We start from the raw sequence: 19,951 nt of genomic DNA, 5'->3' as shown, positions 1-19,951 counted from the left end.
ATTGCCTTGTGCAGGTTGTATCCCATAGATTGATCTTTGGGAAAACGATTCTCTGCCCATCTTCTTGGCCTTCACCAATGGATTGCGTAGATTTTTGTTACATCTGAATGAATATGTTGGTCATATCAATTTGGTTTCTTCATTGTTAATACTGAGCAGGTGCCATTGAGAGTTGATGGTTTGTCTAATCTTATGATCAAAATTGGACTGTCAAGTGACACATACCAATTTGTCTTCCGTCTGTCTCTGTTCGGGCTCGAACATTCTGTCTCTGCCATAATATCAAGGCCTTTTGAATGTTTCTCAGACTATGTTCTTGGGATAGCCATTATCAAGAAGTTTCGATTTTAGAGTTTCAACATGAAGACAAATTGTTTAATGTTAATACAGTTTCTTCGCAAGCTGAGAAATTGGCTAAATGGAATCCCCTGTTTTTGACAGCGTGGGTGGAGAAGTGTGTTCCTGGCAGTAGGTTTCGTGAACAGTGATAACTGCAGTTGTTGATTGTCATGCTCAATCCATATATAAAGAAATTCAATATTGTCAGTGCTTGTTTTGGCCACAAATTATAAATTGGTATCACAGATGTTGATCCATAAACAAAATTCCTTTAGGTCATCCTCATTGCCTTGCCATGTGAAGAAGATGTCATCAATGTAACAAGACCAATTGGAAATGTTTTTAAAAAAATGGGGCAACCTCATTATAGATAAATATATTCTCGAAGTTTCCCATGAATAGATTAGCTATGCTGAGAGCACAGGCGGCCCCAGGCTGAATCCTTTAGTATGTTGGTACCACTCCCCAGAAAACTCAAAAATGTTTTCCGGGAGCAATGTTTTCCAAACATTGTAAGATTAAGTTAGAGTTAGACAGGGTTCCATCATTTTGTAGTATTTCGCCAACCACTCTGAAGGCTTCCTCTTTGAGGAACATTTGTATATAGTGCCTCTATATCCACGACTACAAGAATTTCCTTCTGAGGGTTAAACGGAAGGCCTTCTGCTTTAGAGATGAAGTGGCCGGTGACTTTTAATATATGATGTTAGCTTGCTGACTAGAGGTTTCAGGAGCACATTGACATATCTAGATAGTGGTTCTGTCGCTTCTCCAGTAGTGGAGACAATCGAGTGCAGAGGGGGATCTCTGGTGTCTTTGTGTGAACAAGGTCAGAGCCTTGATTTCAGTGCAGCGATCAAATCTAGCAGAACATCTTACAGTGTTCGTTAGGGATTTAGGGGCAGATTTACAAGCCTCTTGCGTCATTTTTGCGCTGCAGTTGCGTCACTTTTTTGACGCCACAGTGGCGCAAACAATGCAGCCTATTTACAATGTGACGCATCTAGGGAGATGCGTCATGTTGTAAAGCCCTGCGTCACATTATACCTGCGTCAGGTATAATGTATGCAGGATGGGCGTTCCCACGCAGAAAGGCCTCGTAAAAGTGATTCAGTGAAATCTACAAGATTTCACTGCGTCACTTTTAGGACGCCACTGCGTCAAAACCTTACGCCTGCTTCAAGCAGGCATAAGTAGTGACGCAGTGTAGTGTAGTGCGACACGACTCCAGCAAATGCGTGACTTTTCCGCCAACAGATGCGTCAGAATTTCTGAAGCATCTGTCAATCCCTGCGCCATAATGCGCCGTATTGTAAATACGGCGCATCTATGGTGGTGCAAGGGAATCTAAGGGTGGCGCAGGGAAAGTGACGCATCTGTACAGATGCGTCACTTTCTTGTAAATCTGCCCCTTAATTTTTTTGAATTGACAATCAGACCCACGTCATGAATCAATGTTACTTGCAAGCCATGCACTGGTAGTTGGCCACGAGGATCCAACCATCTAAGTAGAGGCAGACAAGTTATCTTGCACTAGAAAGAAACCATCAACGTTGTCAGACAGTGCAGGTCCGATGTGAGAAGAAAAGAGCACATTGTACTGGAAGGGACATTTTCAGTTCGAAATCTCAGGAAATGGCTCTGTATTATGAAAATTGGGATGGGAAAATAGTCATTCTACAGGCATGCACAAATCAGGCGGCAAACATCAAATCTCCCTGATACAGATGAGGGAAAATCTGGTGCATAATCAATATTTAAATTTTCTCTCTTTTTTCATATTTGTGTTGAGGTCGAGGACTGAACAATATTCATGTTTCCGGCCTGTGGTCAAATGGAGCCTTGGGTGAAAACAAAATTGCCATGCCTTCCCAAACGCCATTTTTGATTATTTACAGTTGGAGTAAGTCTTCTGCAGGCAGCCCCTGCACCCCTCTGGAGGTTGATGCCCTGGGCCGGCCCTGTATGTACATCTCAAACTGGGTTTATTGACATGGTACCGAAATCTGAGTAAATAAAATAATACGTTGTAAGTTACGTAGCTCCAAATTTTCAACATTCGTTAAGTGGCTCGGACTTTTCCTTTGAAATATATAATTTTTAAGAATGATCAAAATAGCCACGAACCCTAGGTTCAATATAATGTTTCAGTGGAACGTTCAGTGACTTTGTTGAACAGTACTACCAGAAACAGCTCTTCGGCAATTAATCCTTTGCTAGATGTGCATGAAAGATTCATAGTCACTCTCAGACACGAAGACCCTATGGTGAGTGAGTTCCTCAAGGGTGGTTGGGAGAATAATTGGTAGCCTACCTTGCTGTCTAAGATAATATGAGAAAATGTGACAGTTTCAAATTTCCTTTTTGAACACTTTTTTAAATTCTGCATTTTTATTAGCTTCCCACGTCAACATGAATAATATTAATTTCACGATGTGCATTGCACACCAATGGCCCGATTCACTTATTCTAAAGTGTACGTTTTGTGTTTGAAACTGGCCCCAAAGTTATTTAAAATCTTTAATTATGGTTAGGGTGTGATATTATGATAATTTACCGCGAAAACACTCGACTCTCTTGGGGGATGTGTACAAGGAAGTGGAGGAGAGATGTGTTAGCATTCCTGGCTTAGCGCCTCTCTCCTCCACTTCTGAAACGCAAGGCTGCACCCTATTTACAAGAATGTGCTGCAGCCTTGCGTTTCCCCCTGTGATAGCACTACGTTTAGCAACATAGCGCCAACGCAGGCAACCTTGCACCAGAGTGCAAGGGTTTCTGCGTGCTGAGGAGGATTGTATATGTGTAGGAAGGTGTCCCTTCCTGCACATAAACAATCCTAGAAAGCACATTCTGTCAATTTCATGCATGCTGCTTCATGCAGCATACATGAAAGTGACAAAATGGCATTTAAAAAAAAAGGTAGTTTATGTACAGGAAGTGACACCTTCCAGTACATAAACAAACAAAGGCATTTTGCTTTTTCCATGTGTGCTGCACAAGGCAGCGCACATGGAAAAATCCAAAACGAGAGAGACATAATGCATGTCTCCTTGTTTTACCATCTTTAGACCAGTTTATACCAGGTCTTAATTTTGGTGTTGCCTTCTATGTACGTCACCCTTGTATATAGGGGGCACCTCCAAAAACAATGGGTGTTGCGCAACACCCACTGCCCACCCCTTTCACGTTAGGTGGCTTAACGCTGCCTTGTGCATATGGCATAGCCCCTATCGCCACCACAACGTCTCTATAGGTGACGTTGTGGTGGTGATGGGGGTTGTAAATAAGCCCAACTTGTGTTTTCAGTGCCTACTACAGACAACAATTCAAGTAAAATAGATATGACATGTCAAATTGGCAAAGACATATTCAACAGATTAGTTCCAGATGCTATTTCTACAATGAACCCCAACCATTTGCTTCTTGTTATGTGCAGAACACAAAAGCCTGTTTTATTACTAAATAACATACAAATAAACTAGGCGATGTGTTCAATAAGTAATTTAACACCAAGGCGTCGATTTTGAGTACTGTGCTGAATTGTGGGACCAGTGCGCAGGTGTCACAATTTCAAAGGGTAGGAATGTTTTGAACTCTTGTAGTTTTCCGTAGGAAATATCGGCAAGGTAAACCTGCCCTTATTTAGTAGGTGAAAAGACCTAGCAAATACTGGGAAAGGCAGATTTTGGTGTAGAGAAAACTCCTAAAATGAGCTTTTTATTTCACTTGTTAAATTCTGAACCCTATCTATCAGTAATTTAGGGGTGCATGACTTAACACCTTTATTCTGAGGCACTATGAGACACTCGTAAATGAGTATAACAGTTCCACCTGATGCCTAGTCACTGAGGTTGTCCAGGGGATATCACTACCTTGAGATTACTTACCTCTTCTAATATATTTTCACTACGTTGGTCTTCCTATGAATGCTACCTCCTAGAAAGCATGACATGTAAGGACATCATAGCGAGGCTTACATTCATGTAATGAGCTTTATTACGACTTTGGTGGTCTTCCAATGGGAACGCCACTGCGGTGGTCCGAGGATGACCGCCAAGGCCGTGGTGAGCCTGCCTGCCAGATTATGAGTTTAATATAGGGTGGGTGGGCAGGCGGTGTGGCTGTCGGTCACACAGCGGTGGCTGTGTTAGGTTCATGGGAGAGCCTTAACAGCATCCTGCTGCTGTGAGAGTGCCTGCAGAACATTCCTGCACGGTGTGGCATGCACCATGTAGTGCATGCCACACCATGCAGGAACAAGGGTGTCATTCCAGGAGGCACAACATGTGCCCCCCGCACGCACCCTCAGGTGCAAATTCGGCAGGGGCTCGTTTTGGGGCCCCATTACCAACATGCACATCACCCTTCTCATGGCTGGGTCCCCACCATGAAAAGGGCGGCGGACATGCAGGTCATAATATGTTCAGCGTGCTGGCATCGGCTTCGTGAGCATATTCCAGCCATTTGAAGACTGCTGCCACAGCAGGATCCTTGGTCCTGGCAGAGGCAGTGGTCTTGTGGCGGTCCCACTGCCACACCCATAATACGGCAGGCAGATTTGCCAGGGTGGTGGCGGCTGGACTGCCACCTAGAGGGATTGCCGTACTAGTAATAGGGCCCCATATGTTGACCTTCACCTCAATCAAGTTGCAGGGCAGAAACCCTCTAGACGAACGACAAGTTGACTGGTGGGACATGAGTTTAACTTTGGAAAACATTCTGGAGATCGAATCGGATAAATGATTCTTCTAGTATTTTTTCCTTTGACATTGTATGTAAACATTAGGTCACAACATGTGGTCAGCTTATTCTTGGGACTATGATTTCTTTGATGATACTGTAATCTACCAAGTTATATATTCCTTTTTCGTGTGCCTCTTTGTATTTATTTTTATATTTATTGGTATTTATAAAGCGCATCATTTATCCCAAGAGACATCACGGCGCTATGTCGGATTTTAGTGCAGTGCAGGTTGGTCATTGATAGGATCAATATCTAGGGAACAGGGTGTTTTTCAGTTTTTTCCTGAACAGGCGAAGATCGCTAATTTGGAAAAGGACCGGTCGCCCATCCTGACCTTGGATGTGCGCTTGACTGAGGCGAGAGCTTGATGACACGATCTCAAGTTGCGCGAAGGGACATGGAATTGTAGCTTATCTTGCAAGATGTGTGGTCCTTTTTTATGCAGGGTTTTATGCGCAAAACAAAGGAGTTTGAAACTGGCTCTCTGGCGGACTGGTAGCCAATGAGTGAGATGCTGAACTGTATTTTCTTTTGTTACATATTAATTTTGCGGAGGCGTTCAGGACCACCTGGAGTCTAGAGAAAAGATAGTCGTCCATCCCACCATAAAGGGCATTGCCGTAGTCCAGTCTGCTCAGGAGCAGAGCCTGTGGTGACGTTTGTCTGCTATTTAATGGGATCTAGAGAAAGAGTCGTCTGAACAATTTCAGAGTAGAAAAGGCTTTTCCGCACAAAATGCGTACTTGATCCTGCATAGATAGGGTGTCATCAAAGATAATGCACAGTTTTTTTGCCACTCGTTTAGATTCTGGGGCGGTGCCTAGTGCCTGGGGCCACCAGCTATTGTCCCTATTCGCCTGGGCACCCCTGAAGAGCAGAATTACAGACTTCCCGGCGTTTAGCTTTAAACAGTGCTGAGACATTCAGCATGTGAGTTCAGTGAGACAATTTATTAAGTTGTTCCTAGTCTCGGTGTTGGTCAGTCTGTTTATCAGGGGGATCACCAATTGAGTATCATCGGCGTATAAGCAGATGTCAAAACCCCATTTCCTACTAATATCTGCCAGAGATTATACATATGCTTTGAAAAGGGTGGGACCTAAGGTAGCTCCTTGCGGGACTCCATAGTTAATGCTCTTTGAGGTGGAGGTGCAGGATCCCATTTGAATTGTTTGGGTTCGATCTTTCAAAAATGAGGCGAACCATAACAGGGCTTTAGAACAGATCCCTTTTTTGTGTAGGATTTGAAGTAGTTGTGTGTGTGATACGGTATCAAAAGCCACAGTAAGATCTAATAGAAACAATGCTACGGCTCTACCTTGAGCAACTAGTAATCTAATAAGACACAGTTAGTAAAGTGGCCTTGTGCTGTTATTGGCCCTAAAGCCAGTTTGTGAGGGATCAAATAAATTGTTGGATTCGATGAATGTGGTGAGTTGTTTATTAACTAAACGCTCCAAAACTTTGGCTAAATAAGGTAATTGAGAAATTGGGTGATAGTTAGCTGGATCATATATTCCAAGTCCTGCTTTCTTTAGAAGGAGAAAAACCACTGTTTTCTTCCATATGTCTGGGAATGAGGCTTGCTCCAGAGATTTGTTGAGGATTTTGGTGAGGCGAGGACATAAAACCGACACTAGTTTGGTAAAAATAAAATGCGGGCAAGGATCAAGTGGAGATCCTGCCTTGATCTCAGTCATGGCTTTGGCCACCTCTTCCTCTGAAAAAGGAGTCTGCTTGTTTGAATATTGTCACAGAGTTACCTGTAGATGCTTTTTAGACATTAAGGGCCTCATTATATCCAGTTTACTGCGGTGGACAGTTCTCACATGGAGTTACAATCACAAGTTGGGCACTGAAAAACTGAGACTAAATAGAGAAATCAGCCTTACTGCATCTGTTTCTGGTTGCTATTCACCATTTTGGGTGAGTTTCTCACCTGGAAATGTCAGCTGCTTTTTACAACTGAAATATCTGGTTGTAGGTGAGGGTTTAGAGATGCAGAGTTCAGCATCACTTGTAATCTCATCTATATTGTTTAATATTTTACGATTCTATCAATACAACATTCCCCAAGCTTGTAAGACTGTTGTGAGATGTCTGTCTGATCTTGTATGCTACTTGTAATTGAGCAGTAGCACTGCTGTACAAGCCTCTAATATATCTCTGTCTGTACTGTCTACGGCATACTGTTTTTAGCTTGATATACTTTTATGTGCTCAATCTTCCCCAACAAGTTGTATGTGATTTCATAGAAAACGATTTAATGGAATATTGTCACTGAGAAACCATTTTATCTAAACGGTTTAATGGTCATTTTCAGGATGAATGTCATTTACCAATTCATAGAAACCAATTCATAGAAAATCTTTTTTTTTAAATGACTTCTGCATACGTTTTTTAAGGTGTACATGAAATGGTTGCAAGCCCTACTTTCAGAAACATTTGTCAAAGGTGTATGTATTTCAGTGCCTTACTTCATGGGACATTTTTCAGATGTATATCTTTTATGTTGTCAAACCATTACTTTGGATGCTTTTAATTAACGGAACACTCACCACCGCTAAACATGATCTATCTGTGCCCCCTAAAAATATCTCCCCTTGCATAAAATACACCCATCAATGACCCCTCAACTCTACCGATCCCTGAACCATTAAAGCCCTTTCTACTCCTAAACTCTATCACTTCTCAAACAAAAACGCCATCACTACCCCTAAATCCACCCATTCCTGAATCCTTAAAACCCCTTTCTACTCCTGAGCCGCACCCATCCCTTAAAATCCTGCACCACCCCAAACTCCACTCATCCCTGAACCCTAAAAAAACTCACCACCCTGAAAACAATCTATTCATGAACCCTAAAACCCATCACACCCGTACTCTCACCTATCCCTGAACCCAAAAAACTCTTACTACTCCAAATCCTCACCCAAGTGTGTGGTTTTGGATGCTTACCTAAAGTTTTCTTTTCTTTAACATTTTCCTTTAATTTTCTATGTATTTGTATTTCCCTAATATTGTCTTTCCGTAAAAAAGTGTTTCCATTATTTGTTTCCTCCAATGTGGTTTCTCAGTTTTCGTTTTTCCATTAATTCATATATTTCCGACCCAACCATGTAGAGTCAATCATCATATACCTCAGAATCTACTTGGAATCTCTCAGATTTATAAAGGGGCTCCTCCTACAGCAAACCCTTAATGAGTCCCTTGGCCTGTATGTTTAATGTAACATTTCAACTGTGTGATACTTACAGTAAGGGGAGATACCCGATCTCCACAGCTCACTTGTACGAGAGAAAAATCCTCTACGTCCATGGAGTTCTACGAAAGAGGAGATAAAATAAGCAAAGTACACAACTGTTAAAGTTCATCTGTGAAATGTGAGCAGCATAAACACTCATTGACAACACACAGGACAGAAGAACAAAAGAGGCTTTGCCTACAACACAGGGTAACAAGAAGAAAGACTAAGGATTGGTGGCGACCGTGTTTGTCCTTTGTTTTGACTGTGCTGACGAGGAGTAGGCTGAAGTAAGGAGTGAAGGTAGAGGAGGAATTACCAGGGGAATAACGAATACCACACTGATCGCCCTAGTAATTACTCATTTCCTACACAGTTTTACTTTGAGATTCCAGCAGACAAAATCTCCTTGTGAAATTAACAGGATCCATGGATTTCCAGTGGCTCTCTGTGATAGGGCTGATAAATCCTGTTACTGGCCCCATTGGAATAACAAGGACCTTTAGCATTTGCAATGCATTGACTATGCTTCTTGAACTTATGGATGATTTTTATAGTTCTGTATTTGTTTATTTTTCCATGTGTTGCAAAGTAGGCTGTGGGCCTTGACACACAGACTCTGCTTTTGGCCAAAAAGGAGGTGACACATCGGTTTGGGACAAACAGTGTGGTGCGATGCCATTTGCTCTGGTAGGTGAGCAGATTTATGCAAGTGGTGGATTAGTAATTGATAACCAGAAGGGTGCTCATGAGAAACATTTCAGACGGCACTCATGTTGCTATTCAATTACTCATTTTCTATTTTTTGAAGTCTTTTCTTCACAAAGGAATGGTGTTGGTGAAAGCCAGAAAATAGGCACAATGTAAGCTTCATTCTCTTGTGAATGCTTTATGTGTGGCTTTGCTTATACCACAGTTTAACGAAAATGAAGGGAGAGGGACTGAAAATACTTAGATGTAATCCCACAAAACTGTGGAAGCATTCTTTATACAGCAATCTCAGTGAGGAGCTATGTTTCTGTAACTAAATTCCTGCTGGAATCTGAAATCATTTTGCTGTCCCTGTCTGGAATCAGGATTCAGATCACCCCTTCAATCACTTTGTTCTTTTTTCCATAGATATGAAGCTGATGGTTTACAGCCATGGGTAGTAATCTTATTGAAGTAAAACTGGAGACCATCATCTCCATGTTACTCACACATGAGAGCAAGTACCTAAAGTTGCTTCTTACTAAAGAGTGTTGGGCAGCTTTAGAGGTAATCATTAGAAATGGTTGGTGGATACCAAGAAATGGACCACACTGTATCCAACATTTTGAGGCGAAGGCAAAAAATGTCTGTGGAGGTGCAAGGACATTTGCACACATAAAAATTGAGCAAGTAAAGAGAAAGTAGCCCGGAAGTATGAAAGTACTACTGAAATTCACAGCTTCTCAGAAATCACATTATATGCAGGAACCTGCCCTGGAGAATAAGTGCCTCAAAAATGTAGACATCTGAGCTCTACTGCAGATGAGGCATATATCCCATTAGCATCACTAGAAAACAATATGTTGGGGGACACACAAATGCAACAAAGATATCTGGACAGAACTGAAACGAGATATGGGTACAGACTAGGTCCTTAAGTCCTCCTTTCACGTCTAGCCCTTTGGGAGAAAATTCTCAGTCCAGAATTTCCTTCCTTTATGGGAACCCAGGAACTCTTGGTTCAATTGACAATTATACAAGCAGAGCATTCTCAGATGGACTTTAGTCATGCAAAGTACATGATTTACCTTCTCAAAAATCCCAGAATCATGATTTTTCAGTTTAGATGTGTTAATGTAGGCAATTGTCTCACTGGTTTCCATACTCAATTCATGGGAAACCTGTCTACTGGCGGGTCTGGAGGCCACACTATTGATATCGGCTTCTGTTTCAGTCCAGCCCTGTAATGGATACATTGACAGCGGTTCATTGAAGGCGCTTGGTCTATCATTCAGGCTTATGTTATATCTTTATGGCATGAACTTAGTTTAACTAGGACAAAGATCACCAAGAGACACTATGCAACATGACAAACGTATCAAAGGAGGATATAGTGACACAGTTTATGCAAAATGACAGTCGCATCAGAACATACAAGGCAAATAACATTGATTAGTACCATCACTAATACAAGGTACCGCAGCTCCACCCATCTCCTCCCATTTGAAAGTGAAACACAGATAAACAAGTGGGGCCTCATTACATGTCAGTGATTATTTGCTTGTATGAGCACCCCATCCCCTTAGGAATGACCAATAACAGGGCATCAGTATTTTCGGGGTGGCAAAAATACCACAAATTATGGGATTTTGGGATATTACATCTAAAGATCCAGGAATCAGGTGTTCCACACTTCTTCCCAGATATTTTTGCATAATATTTTACCCAGGCATTCGGCATACAAAGTTTCAGGTGAAATTTTCCCAACACTTGGAGTTACTGTGGGGCAGATTTACAAGCCCCCTTCGCTGCGGTTGCGTCATGTTGCGTGACGCACCGGCGGCGCAACCTGCTGAGTGATATTTACAAGCACAGGTAAAGCCACCCTGTGTAACTTTACCTGTGCTTGTAAATATCCCCCCTTTTCACGCAACACTTTGGGTGTTAGGGGTGTGACATGGGTGTTGCTGTGGGTGTTCCCACGCAACACCCATGTCCACTGATGCATTTCCAGATTTACGAGGAATCGTAAATCTGGATATGCGCCACAATGCTACGCAGCATAGTGAGGTGCAACGAGGAGAAATGTATTCATTTTCTTCGTTTTTTTCCTCTTTCAATGTGTGCTGCATTCTACAGCACACATTGGAAGAGGAAATCACCTCAAATTATTATTTTTGTGTAGGAAGTTAATCCTTCCTGCACAAAAACAATCTCCCCATGACGCAGGCATCCTTGCACCATGGTGCAAGGGTGCCTGCGCCAGCGCATGGCAGCAGTTTGTGCGCCAACGCAGGGGGAAGCACATAAATGCGATATATTGTTGTAAATATGTTGCATCCCTGTGCCTCGAAAGCACGGCGCAGCATAATGATTTGCAGCATCGAGCTGCATTAGTATCTTGTAAGGCTGCCCCTGTGTATCTTGTAAACCAATCCTATGATAACTCCCGTTATCTGCCGCATAGGGATTACTTAAGAATCCGAAAATAGGCACTTAAAAGCTTACCAGGGCCCAGGTGTGCAAAGGCAACCACTAAATAAAAAGAAAATATTGCATTGAATGCATTAGTGAGTATACCATTATTTTATTGCTATGGGTGATGCGCCACCACACTTTGTGGCCAGTGCACAGTCAACCAGCGTGCATGCCAGTCAATGTGACTAGTGGGGTACAGAAGGACAGAGCAAAGCTCATGCTGTCTTCTCTGACACATGTTCTAGCCACAATAAAGATATTCATTTGTCTCTCCCGTACAGTGCTTTCTTCAACATTTCCTTAATTTTCCTTGCCATTCAAAAAAAGTAGTTTTTAAGATACGGAAATCATTCAACTACCCATCTGTTATGACAAACACAATACCAAATAATCTACAAATGTTCTGCTTGAAAAATAATTTCTAAACATAAAATCGCTAGACATAGCAGCCCTTTGTGAGTCTGCATTTAATAGGGGCTTTCAAAACAACTGTTACTAGGTGAACAACAGTAAGAGATAGTGAAAGAATCACGACCATTAAGCACGGATTCAAGGTAAATACACATTTAGAATTTATATCCCTAAAAATATACTCTACAACTCTGGTGACCTATAAAGATCCATATTACAATGCAACACTTGCAGGAGATGATCTCTCACTGTTGCTATTCTCCATGAAGTAACATACATGCTTACAATGGGATATCTGAATGGCACCTTTCCTACTCAAAAAACATTGAGACTCTTTGAGTGGCATGAAGCTATAAGCCAAAACTAAAGTATTTGTAAAACAATAATTCCCAAAATAGAATAAGGTTTATTGAATTCTAAATCAGGTTGTTTCGTAAAATAACTTTTCAGTAAAAAACACACATAGATCTTCTGCATCCACACAAGAGTCAGTCATAGGGCCTGATTACAAGTACAGGTTTCTATTTATCGAAACTGGTAAATAACCATACCATGGGGCATGGTATTTATAGGGTGTGAAAAATAGCTCCTATTACGAGTTTCTGTGGAATAACAGGAGGATTATGGTGTTTAATGCACCAAAATCCAAATAATATGGTAAATTCCATACGCTTTTCCCATGTTAAATTTCGACCGGTTTAACCTGCCAAAATATGCACTCATACATCCATTCATCCACCCACTGACTAATTCTTCATTCTTTCACTTACACATCCACAATAAAACAGGTATTTGGACAGAAAAGTCCTCTGTGTGATAAAGACGTGTACCCCTGCCCTAAGTGCCCAACTGTACTCTTGTTTCGACCCCTGATGCTTGTATTTTTGTCATAGACAAACACGGATCATGCATGAGCTCCATGACATAGGCCAGTCTCATGGATTGCGATCTGGTTGGACAAGTAGGCACACTCAAAGCGCTACCCTCATAGTGGCAGAAGGCTACCACTTTCACCAGGAGTTAAGCAGCAAGAGCGTTGTGGTGGCAGCATACCGTGTAGTGATCAGTAGCAGTGAACAGAACTTTTTAGCCTGTGTCACTGGAGTGAGGCTTATAAGCTCATCCACCGTTTTAAATGTTCCTCTGCTGTGTCCTTAACACACCCTTGGCCTACATCAGGCAGATGAGGAGTCTTGCATAACACAGGAATGGTGACTCTGCATTGGTTTTATGTGTGTCTGGGAAGGGTACAGTACAAGGATGGTGCAGTACTGTGCAGTACATGTGTGATTAGTACATGTACTGGGTGTATGTATGCCTTAGAGGAATACATTACATGAAAGATGTAGTGCTGTGCAGTGCATGCGCAGGAACCGCATGTGCTGTGTGTATGTGCTACCGTGAAGTACAATACATGAAGGATGAAGAGTTGTGCAGCACACACATAAGGAGTGTGTGTGCTGGCAGGGCATTTGTTTTAAAATAAGCACACGGGCTTCAGTACTGAAGAGTGCACATAGTCTGAGTATGTAAACTGAATCGATATGTACAGGTAAATGTAGAATGCATAGAATTATTAGTGCTGGACAGTAAGTCTGCTGAGAGTATACACTAAGTAAATGTGCCAGCAGTGGTACATAGTATGGAGGACTCTGGGTTCCATTTGGGAAGCACAGGCGTGCCTGATGAAGACTTGAAGAGGGTAGGAATGCCCCCAGGCAGGTTTGTGGATTGCTGTATTCATGTGAGCTGCGTGGGGGCACACTGGAGGGAAAAGGATGAGACCCCCTTTACATTTCAAAGGAATGCTCTTTGATTCAGTGATAGATCACAAGTAAGGGGCATGGACACATCTTAAGAGGGAGAAGCAGCTTAAAAGCTTCAAAGAGAAGTATAAAGACTTGGGCCGGGGGTCTGGGGTTAACCTTTTGGTTAACATATCACTGTGGCTGACCTCCAGGTGTGAACTCTGGTCACTCCCATGAAATGGATTGTGGACAATTAGTTTTGGAGTCGTGATTGCTGTTGCAGACCTTTTCCATGAAAAAAGATGAAAAGGAGAAATGCCCACTTCAAAGGAAGCAGAAGCCCAACATAAAGCTTCAGACCCAGACCCTAAATCACATTTGGTGTCCTGGAAAAGGACTATAAGAAGGGGAGGTTGAGTCTCCAAAAATGTGTCATCTGCCAAACAGCCAGACAGGCAGTGTGAGGAGGGGAAGCTCTGCAAGACTTCTGCCTGTGACCAGGACTGGGGAACTAGGCCTGCACGTCTCCCGGATAGGTGAAAGGACATCACAAGGGAAACCAAGATCACCTGCCCTGGTGCAACATCGCCTGCCTGCTTGCCAAGACCAGTGTACCCTTTGAGGAAGAGGAGAGCGTTGGAGGAAGCAAGGTCTCTTGGGGAGCTCTGCCGATAGGAATCGCTGAGTGAATCTACCTAATTCACCTGACTGTTTCCCCAACGGTCACAGACGCAGCTGAGAATGTTGCATCCTCTCTGGAGCTCCAGTCCACTGATCTGTATCTAAATCCTCCCAAGGGAGCCTTGACTGCTCAACCCCAGCTACCACTGATAGTGAACTGCATAAAAGGTACTTAGTTCAGTTGAGCGGGATCCATTGTAAGTCCATTGTAAGTCAGGCCTCAGGACATCAGGAGTAAAAGGCCTCAACCACCAAGGTTGGACCCAATGGCCCCTGCGTGCCCTTGGCCCTCTGAAAGGGGTTCTGACAAAAGGCAATAAAAAAACACAAGAAAGCAAAATTACAAGAATAAAGGTTGAGTGACCTACTAAAAAGGAGAAGGAAGAAATGAATGAGGATGTATAAAGGAAAAAAGGAAAAAAGCAAGAACTGGTACCACCTCATAATCAGAACTGCACTAATTTTCAGGCGAATGTGCGCATGTGATCAGTCAAAATGTTGTTACCCAGAAGGCAATACATCCAATGGGAAAAATGTGCCCATTGCCCCATGTAGTATTCTGTCACAGGGCAGAAGCAAAATGTGAATGACACTCCAACATGCAGAAATGAGCCACCCAAACACATTTATGTATGCAAATGTAGGTAGAGCTTTTGAAAGATTTTTTATTACAAGGACCTTGCAGGCAACTACACCTGTCAGGCCCTCCTACAGGGTTTATCAGTGATTATCACAGTGAAAACATTCTACCCCCAGGGTTTGTTAATGGAAGTCACACCAAACCTCTGCTTATTACAGTAATCTGCAAGATTGAATGTAACAAAAAGCCTGTCTACAGGTATTAACACAGTGTAATACCAATTAACCAATAAAGACTTATTGGCATAGCACATGATTTTGACAATAAATAAGTCAGGCCTACTGCTAATGACACAATGCTCCATATTAAACAGATTAGACCTATGGCATCTGACATAACTTTGCCTAGCGAACGAATCCGACCTATACCCTATATCACTGACTCCATTCAATACCAAATCTATCCAGGCCTACTATATTACACATAAGCTTTGCTACAAGGTAACCATCAAGGATATAGTCACAGTGTTATATGTACCAGATTTGAGTTGGCAAAACAATATATCCCTCCCCCACCACCCACAAAAGAGGGCCTAACAAGGATTCTCTTCTACCCTCTTCTGGGTATTGTCAGAGTGGTAAACAACATCAGTCCCCTTGCCTAGTAATCGATGAGAATTCATGTAACACTACATATGAATTATTACAGTGTGGTGACAAACTACTCTTGAAGCCCTAATGCCTTTAACATATGATTTACACAATAAACATGTCACGCCTACTGCTATTGTAATAAATATTCATAATCAACATGTGCGGAAATGGGTTGTATTATATAGAGTGGTTGTGCAACCTCACTGAGTACTACACTTACCAACTCCTTTAGGACCAGTAGGTTTCATTTAGTAAACCTTAAGCTCAATCCTGGCTAGCTGTGGCTATGAGCAGTCAGGCTTAGACAAAGGAACATGTGTAAAGCATGTAAACTGCACCAAAACAATTGAAGAAATAATATATGAGACACTTAAGAAATCTAACACCAATTTATAAAAACAGACTGTATTAGTATGTATTTTTAGACACCAAAGCAAGAAAGATCCACCAGTGGGTTCTGGAGATACAACAATTACAAGGTACAGAAAAGATGCAATTTTCATTTAACAGCTAACAAGTATTGGCAAATTCAACAAATTTGACAGAAACCTTTCCAGGAAAAACGCAGTTACTTTAGGTGACCAAGTCTGGCAAGGAGTCAACGAGGGAGACCAGCAGGGTCCTCAGAAATGGTTAGCTTGGTGGAAGCATCAGTCTTCAGTCAGTTCCAGGCACTTTTTCCTCCTTGCCATAGACTCCTATGGAAGTGGTCCTGATGCACGGGATACAGGATGCTGAATATGCTCAAGAATGCTGTGGATGTGATGTGGTCGATGGGGGTCTTCCTGTGGCTACTCCTCGGTCCACGAGCTTGGTGAGGTGATCCAGAGCACAGGGGATGAGGTACCTCGAAGACCTCTTGGTCCTGGCAGTAGCCCAGTCATCACTGGGCTAGCAGTTGCCCGGTTTTGCAGTAACAGCGGAATCCTTCCTTTGATGGCAAGTTGCCTTCTGGGTAAATAAGCTGCACTCTGACGACTCCCCCGGGTCCAGTAGGCTCAGGTGCAACTTTGAGCATTGGGTCCTGGTCTCTGGTGTCGCACAGTGGCGAGGAGTGGAAATGTGAAGATCTTGGCTACCAACGTGCCCCAGCAGGCTTTGTCAGCTGTTGTGGCCCTGTGCAAACAGGAGGTCAGCCAACTGACCCTTGGAGTCTCTTGCTTTGGCTGGGCTCGAGGACGAATTCTGCATGAGGCACGGTCCCTTCTCCTTTGCTAGCCACCAGGTTCAGCAGGTGCAGTCCTAATCAGTGCAGCTTCTCTTCGCTGGATCTTTGGTGCAGGTGGCAGTCCTTCTTCGGTCCTCTTCTCCAGTCCAACGTGATCTAAGTTCTTGGTGACAGGGGTGCCCTTTTTAATGCCATAAAATGCTGTCAGGGTGGGCTCTGTCAGTAGCCAATGGGCTGCTAGGTTCCCTCCCTCCTGATGACCACTTCCTGTGAAGTGTGGCATCTGGCTAACCCAGAATTGTCCATTCTGCCCACTCTCAAGATGGTAGAACCCCTCTCTTGGTGTGTAGAGCTCTGTAGCCCAACTCAGAGGTGTGGCAACCAAGAAGGATACAAGCCCTTGAAAACTGGTTTGGCAACTGGTTTCCCATCTCCTTCCCAAGAGCCAGCCTGTCTACCTGAAAAATAGAGCAGACCCGCTCTTCAAAGGCAGCTTCTCCTTTGAAGATCACCTTTTGGGCTAACACCTCAGTGGCCTCCAGCCAGGGAGAGGTAACACCTCAATCCCATGCACGCTTCTATTGTGTCCTTTCTCAGGAGTCGATTGCACGTTTCCTCAGAAGGGCAGAAGACCCTTCTATATTTAGGACAAACCCTGCGTGCGATCATGTACGGGCACAGGAGATTTAGGGCCTCAAAAGTGGCTACCTCGCAACAGTTGCACACTGCAACAAATTACATTATTTCCACCTTGGGCATCAAGTGGGGCTTAATGCAATGAGTTGTTTGAACTACAGTGTCAACTTCAGTAGCCCTTGTCATAACATAGCAAAACTGAGGTGTCAGCTTGTAATTCTGCACTCGTTAACGCCTACTGGAGGTTGTTACAGTTGGAACATTTACAAAGTATGTTTCACATTCTAATATGCAGCATCCTGCCTTGAGGCTCATTAGGCCTGCCATAGGAGTGACTTACGTATATTAAAAAGGGAAGATTGGTCTATGCCATTGCTTTAGACGGCAAAGTTGAGTTAGCAGTTTAAAACTGCTCTTCAAGTCTGAGGTGGAGCCATGTTCTACCTTTGTCACACCCAGGGCGGCACAACCAGTGCTGCAATCCCTACGGTGACCCTTCAACTATCAGGCCCTGAGTACCTGTGAACCATATACTAGGGACTTACAAGTATGAGCCAAGCAAACACACACAGTTTTAAGGCCGGGCACGGGCCCTGAGGCCTAGTTAGCAGACCTCAGTGCTCTCTCAAGAGGAGAAAAAACAGCAGCATCAGTCCTAAGCTTTGGGTTTGACCATAGAAAAAGAGGCATTTCCTTACACAAGAATTCAAGTCTGTGGCATCTGATATTACATTTCCCAATAAACCCTAACCACAGCTTACTGTATTGAGCATATGCTTTACCCCAAGGCATCCGTCAGACATAAAGTCATAAAATTATTTACAAAACAAATTAGTTAACAAAAAATATACAACCTCTTCCGAGTGTTCTCCAAGTTAATGTTAGAATTTCAGACAACACAAGCAGAAACAGAGGCATTCACTGCTCATCTTTTCCAATTTGTTCGCTCTACATTTCATTAATTAACTCTGAAAATTTCTCAGTTAAACTTAAATTTTAATTTAATTTTAATTGAATTTAATTTCAGTTAAAATGTAATTTTAATTTCAGTTACACTTTAATTTCTCAGTTAAACTTTAGACACCTCAAACGCATTGAAAGAGGTGCTAAGCTCTGCGCTGAACCAGCTAAGGCATTTAATTAAAGTTAAACTTTAATTTTAATTACATTTAATTTTAATTTTAATATAATTACATTAAAGTGTAATTTTTATTTCAGTTAAACTTTAATTTCTCAGTTAAACTTTAGACACCTCATACGCATAGAAAGAGGTGCCAAGCTCTGGGCTGAACCAGCTGAGGCGCTCATGCTACTTCGCTGGTTTCAAATGTTTGAGTGCACGTCTTTAAGCAGTTGATCATGGTAGATCGCTAGTGTAGACCTCTTTAAAATCTTACCAGATTAAGGTTTTCTATAAATCAATTAAATGGGGGTATTTTCTTAACTTTGGACAGTACAGATTGGACATTAATTACAAAGTTGCTCCTTTAAAGTATACTCTTGGATACACCAGCAAACTTTTAAAATAAAACACTCTGGCACCAGGGTCGGTCTGGGACAGGAATGGGCCCGGATACCAAAAAAACACATTCTGCAAATGGGGGTAGTTTTGAACTTGTAAAGACACACTGGATAGGTGTTATGGAAGTCACAGGAGACTGAATGAATTTGTATTTGCTGCAGCCAATAATGGTGGAAATATCACATAAGTCAACAGTCAAAACCTGCCTCCGGAACATAAAACAGGCCCACAAATGGCCAAAACTGGTCCATACACTGACCAGCCAGAACAGCCCTTCTGGCATTGCCAGATTTACTTATAGGCCAAGGAAGTATGAGCCTACATGGTAAGGAGGTTATTTGCTTTGATAAATCCCACAATCCATGTCCACAATCCACGATAATGTCTTTTGTCTGTGTACATCTATGAAGTTTTTTTTAGTTAAATATGTAAAGATAATAATCAGGTTTCATAAAACCCAATTCATGCATTCATTTACACATGAGCACAATGTACTAAATTAGAATATAAAGTTACCCTATTAAAATCAATGTTTGGTATTTAATCAATTAATATCTACCTCTCATCGTTCTCTCATTTCCCTCATCTGGCATGGCTTGCCAGTCTGAACTAACCCTGGGAGAACTGACTTTTCTCAAACTTCAATGGTGCAAATTTTTGAGTGAATGAAGATTTTACTTGGTCTCAAATTTGTACTCAGTCAAGGTTTGAGAGTCTGGATTCTTAGGCCTGATTTAGAACTTGGCGGACGGGTTACTTGGTGTGGGATTTTTATTTCGGCGGATGGGATATCCGTCACTGGTGTGACAGTGGAGTAACCTCGCCTGCGAGTTATAAATCGGGCCCTTGAGGGATCACTTGGAAAGTAGTGTCTTTCATTTTCTCTGCTGAGGGAAGCTGCAAAGGATTCCTCTGGTAAACCAGAGTGCACAGGGTGGAGTACCCCTGAAGGAAGCATGCTTAACGAATAATCTAGAAGGATGGGAGGGGAAAAAGTCATTTTGAGTTTCCAGGGCCAGTGTTTTTGGTGGAAAGGAAAAGTTTGTTTAGAGTTTGA

The 19,951-nt window shown here is 42.5% G+C and overlaps 1 protein-coding gene across 1 annotated transcript in view; it reads right to left on the bottom strand.

Annotated features, from left to right (window-relative positions):
* The window catches only part of OPN4 (opsin 4), a 1,042,115-nt gene that overhangs the window by 40,578 nt on the left and 981,586 nt on the right, over positions 1 to 19,951 (bottom strand). The window contains exons 9-10 of the mRNA XM_085615055.1: positions 10,106 to 10,258; positions 8,339 to 8,407 (exon numbers count right to left, since the gene is read on the bottom strand). Of these exons, the coding sequence (XP_085471181.1) occupies positions 8,339 to 8,407; positions 10,106 to 10,258 (222 nt within the window). The remainder of the gene's footprint in view (positions 1 to 8,338; positions 8,408 to 10,105; positions 10,259 to 19,951) is intronic.

The sequence above is a fragment of the Triturus cristatus genome, chromosome 1_2 (assembly GCF_964204655.1).
Source record: "Triturus cristatus chromosome 1_2, aTriCri1.1, whole genome shotgun sequence".
NCBI classification, from domain to species: Eukaryota; Metazoa; Chordata; class Amphibia; order Caudata; family Salamandridae; genus Triturus; species Triturus cristatus.
Note: the sequence above shows the minus strand (reverse complement) of the source record. Positions and strands in the feature narration are given on the sequence as shown.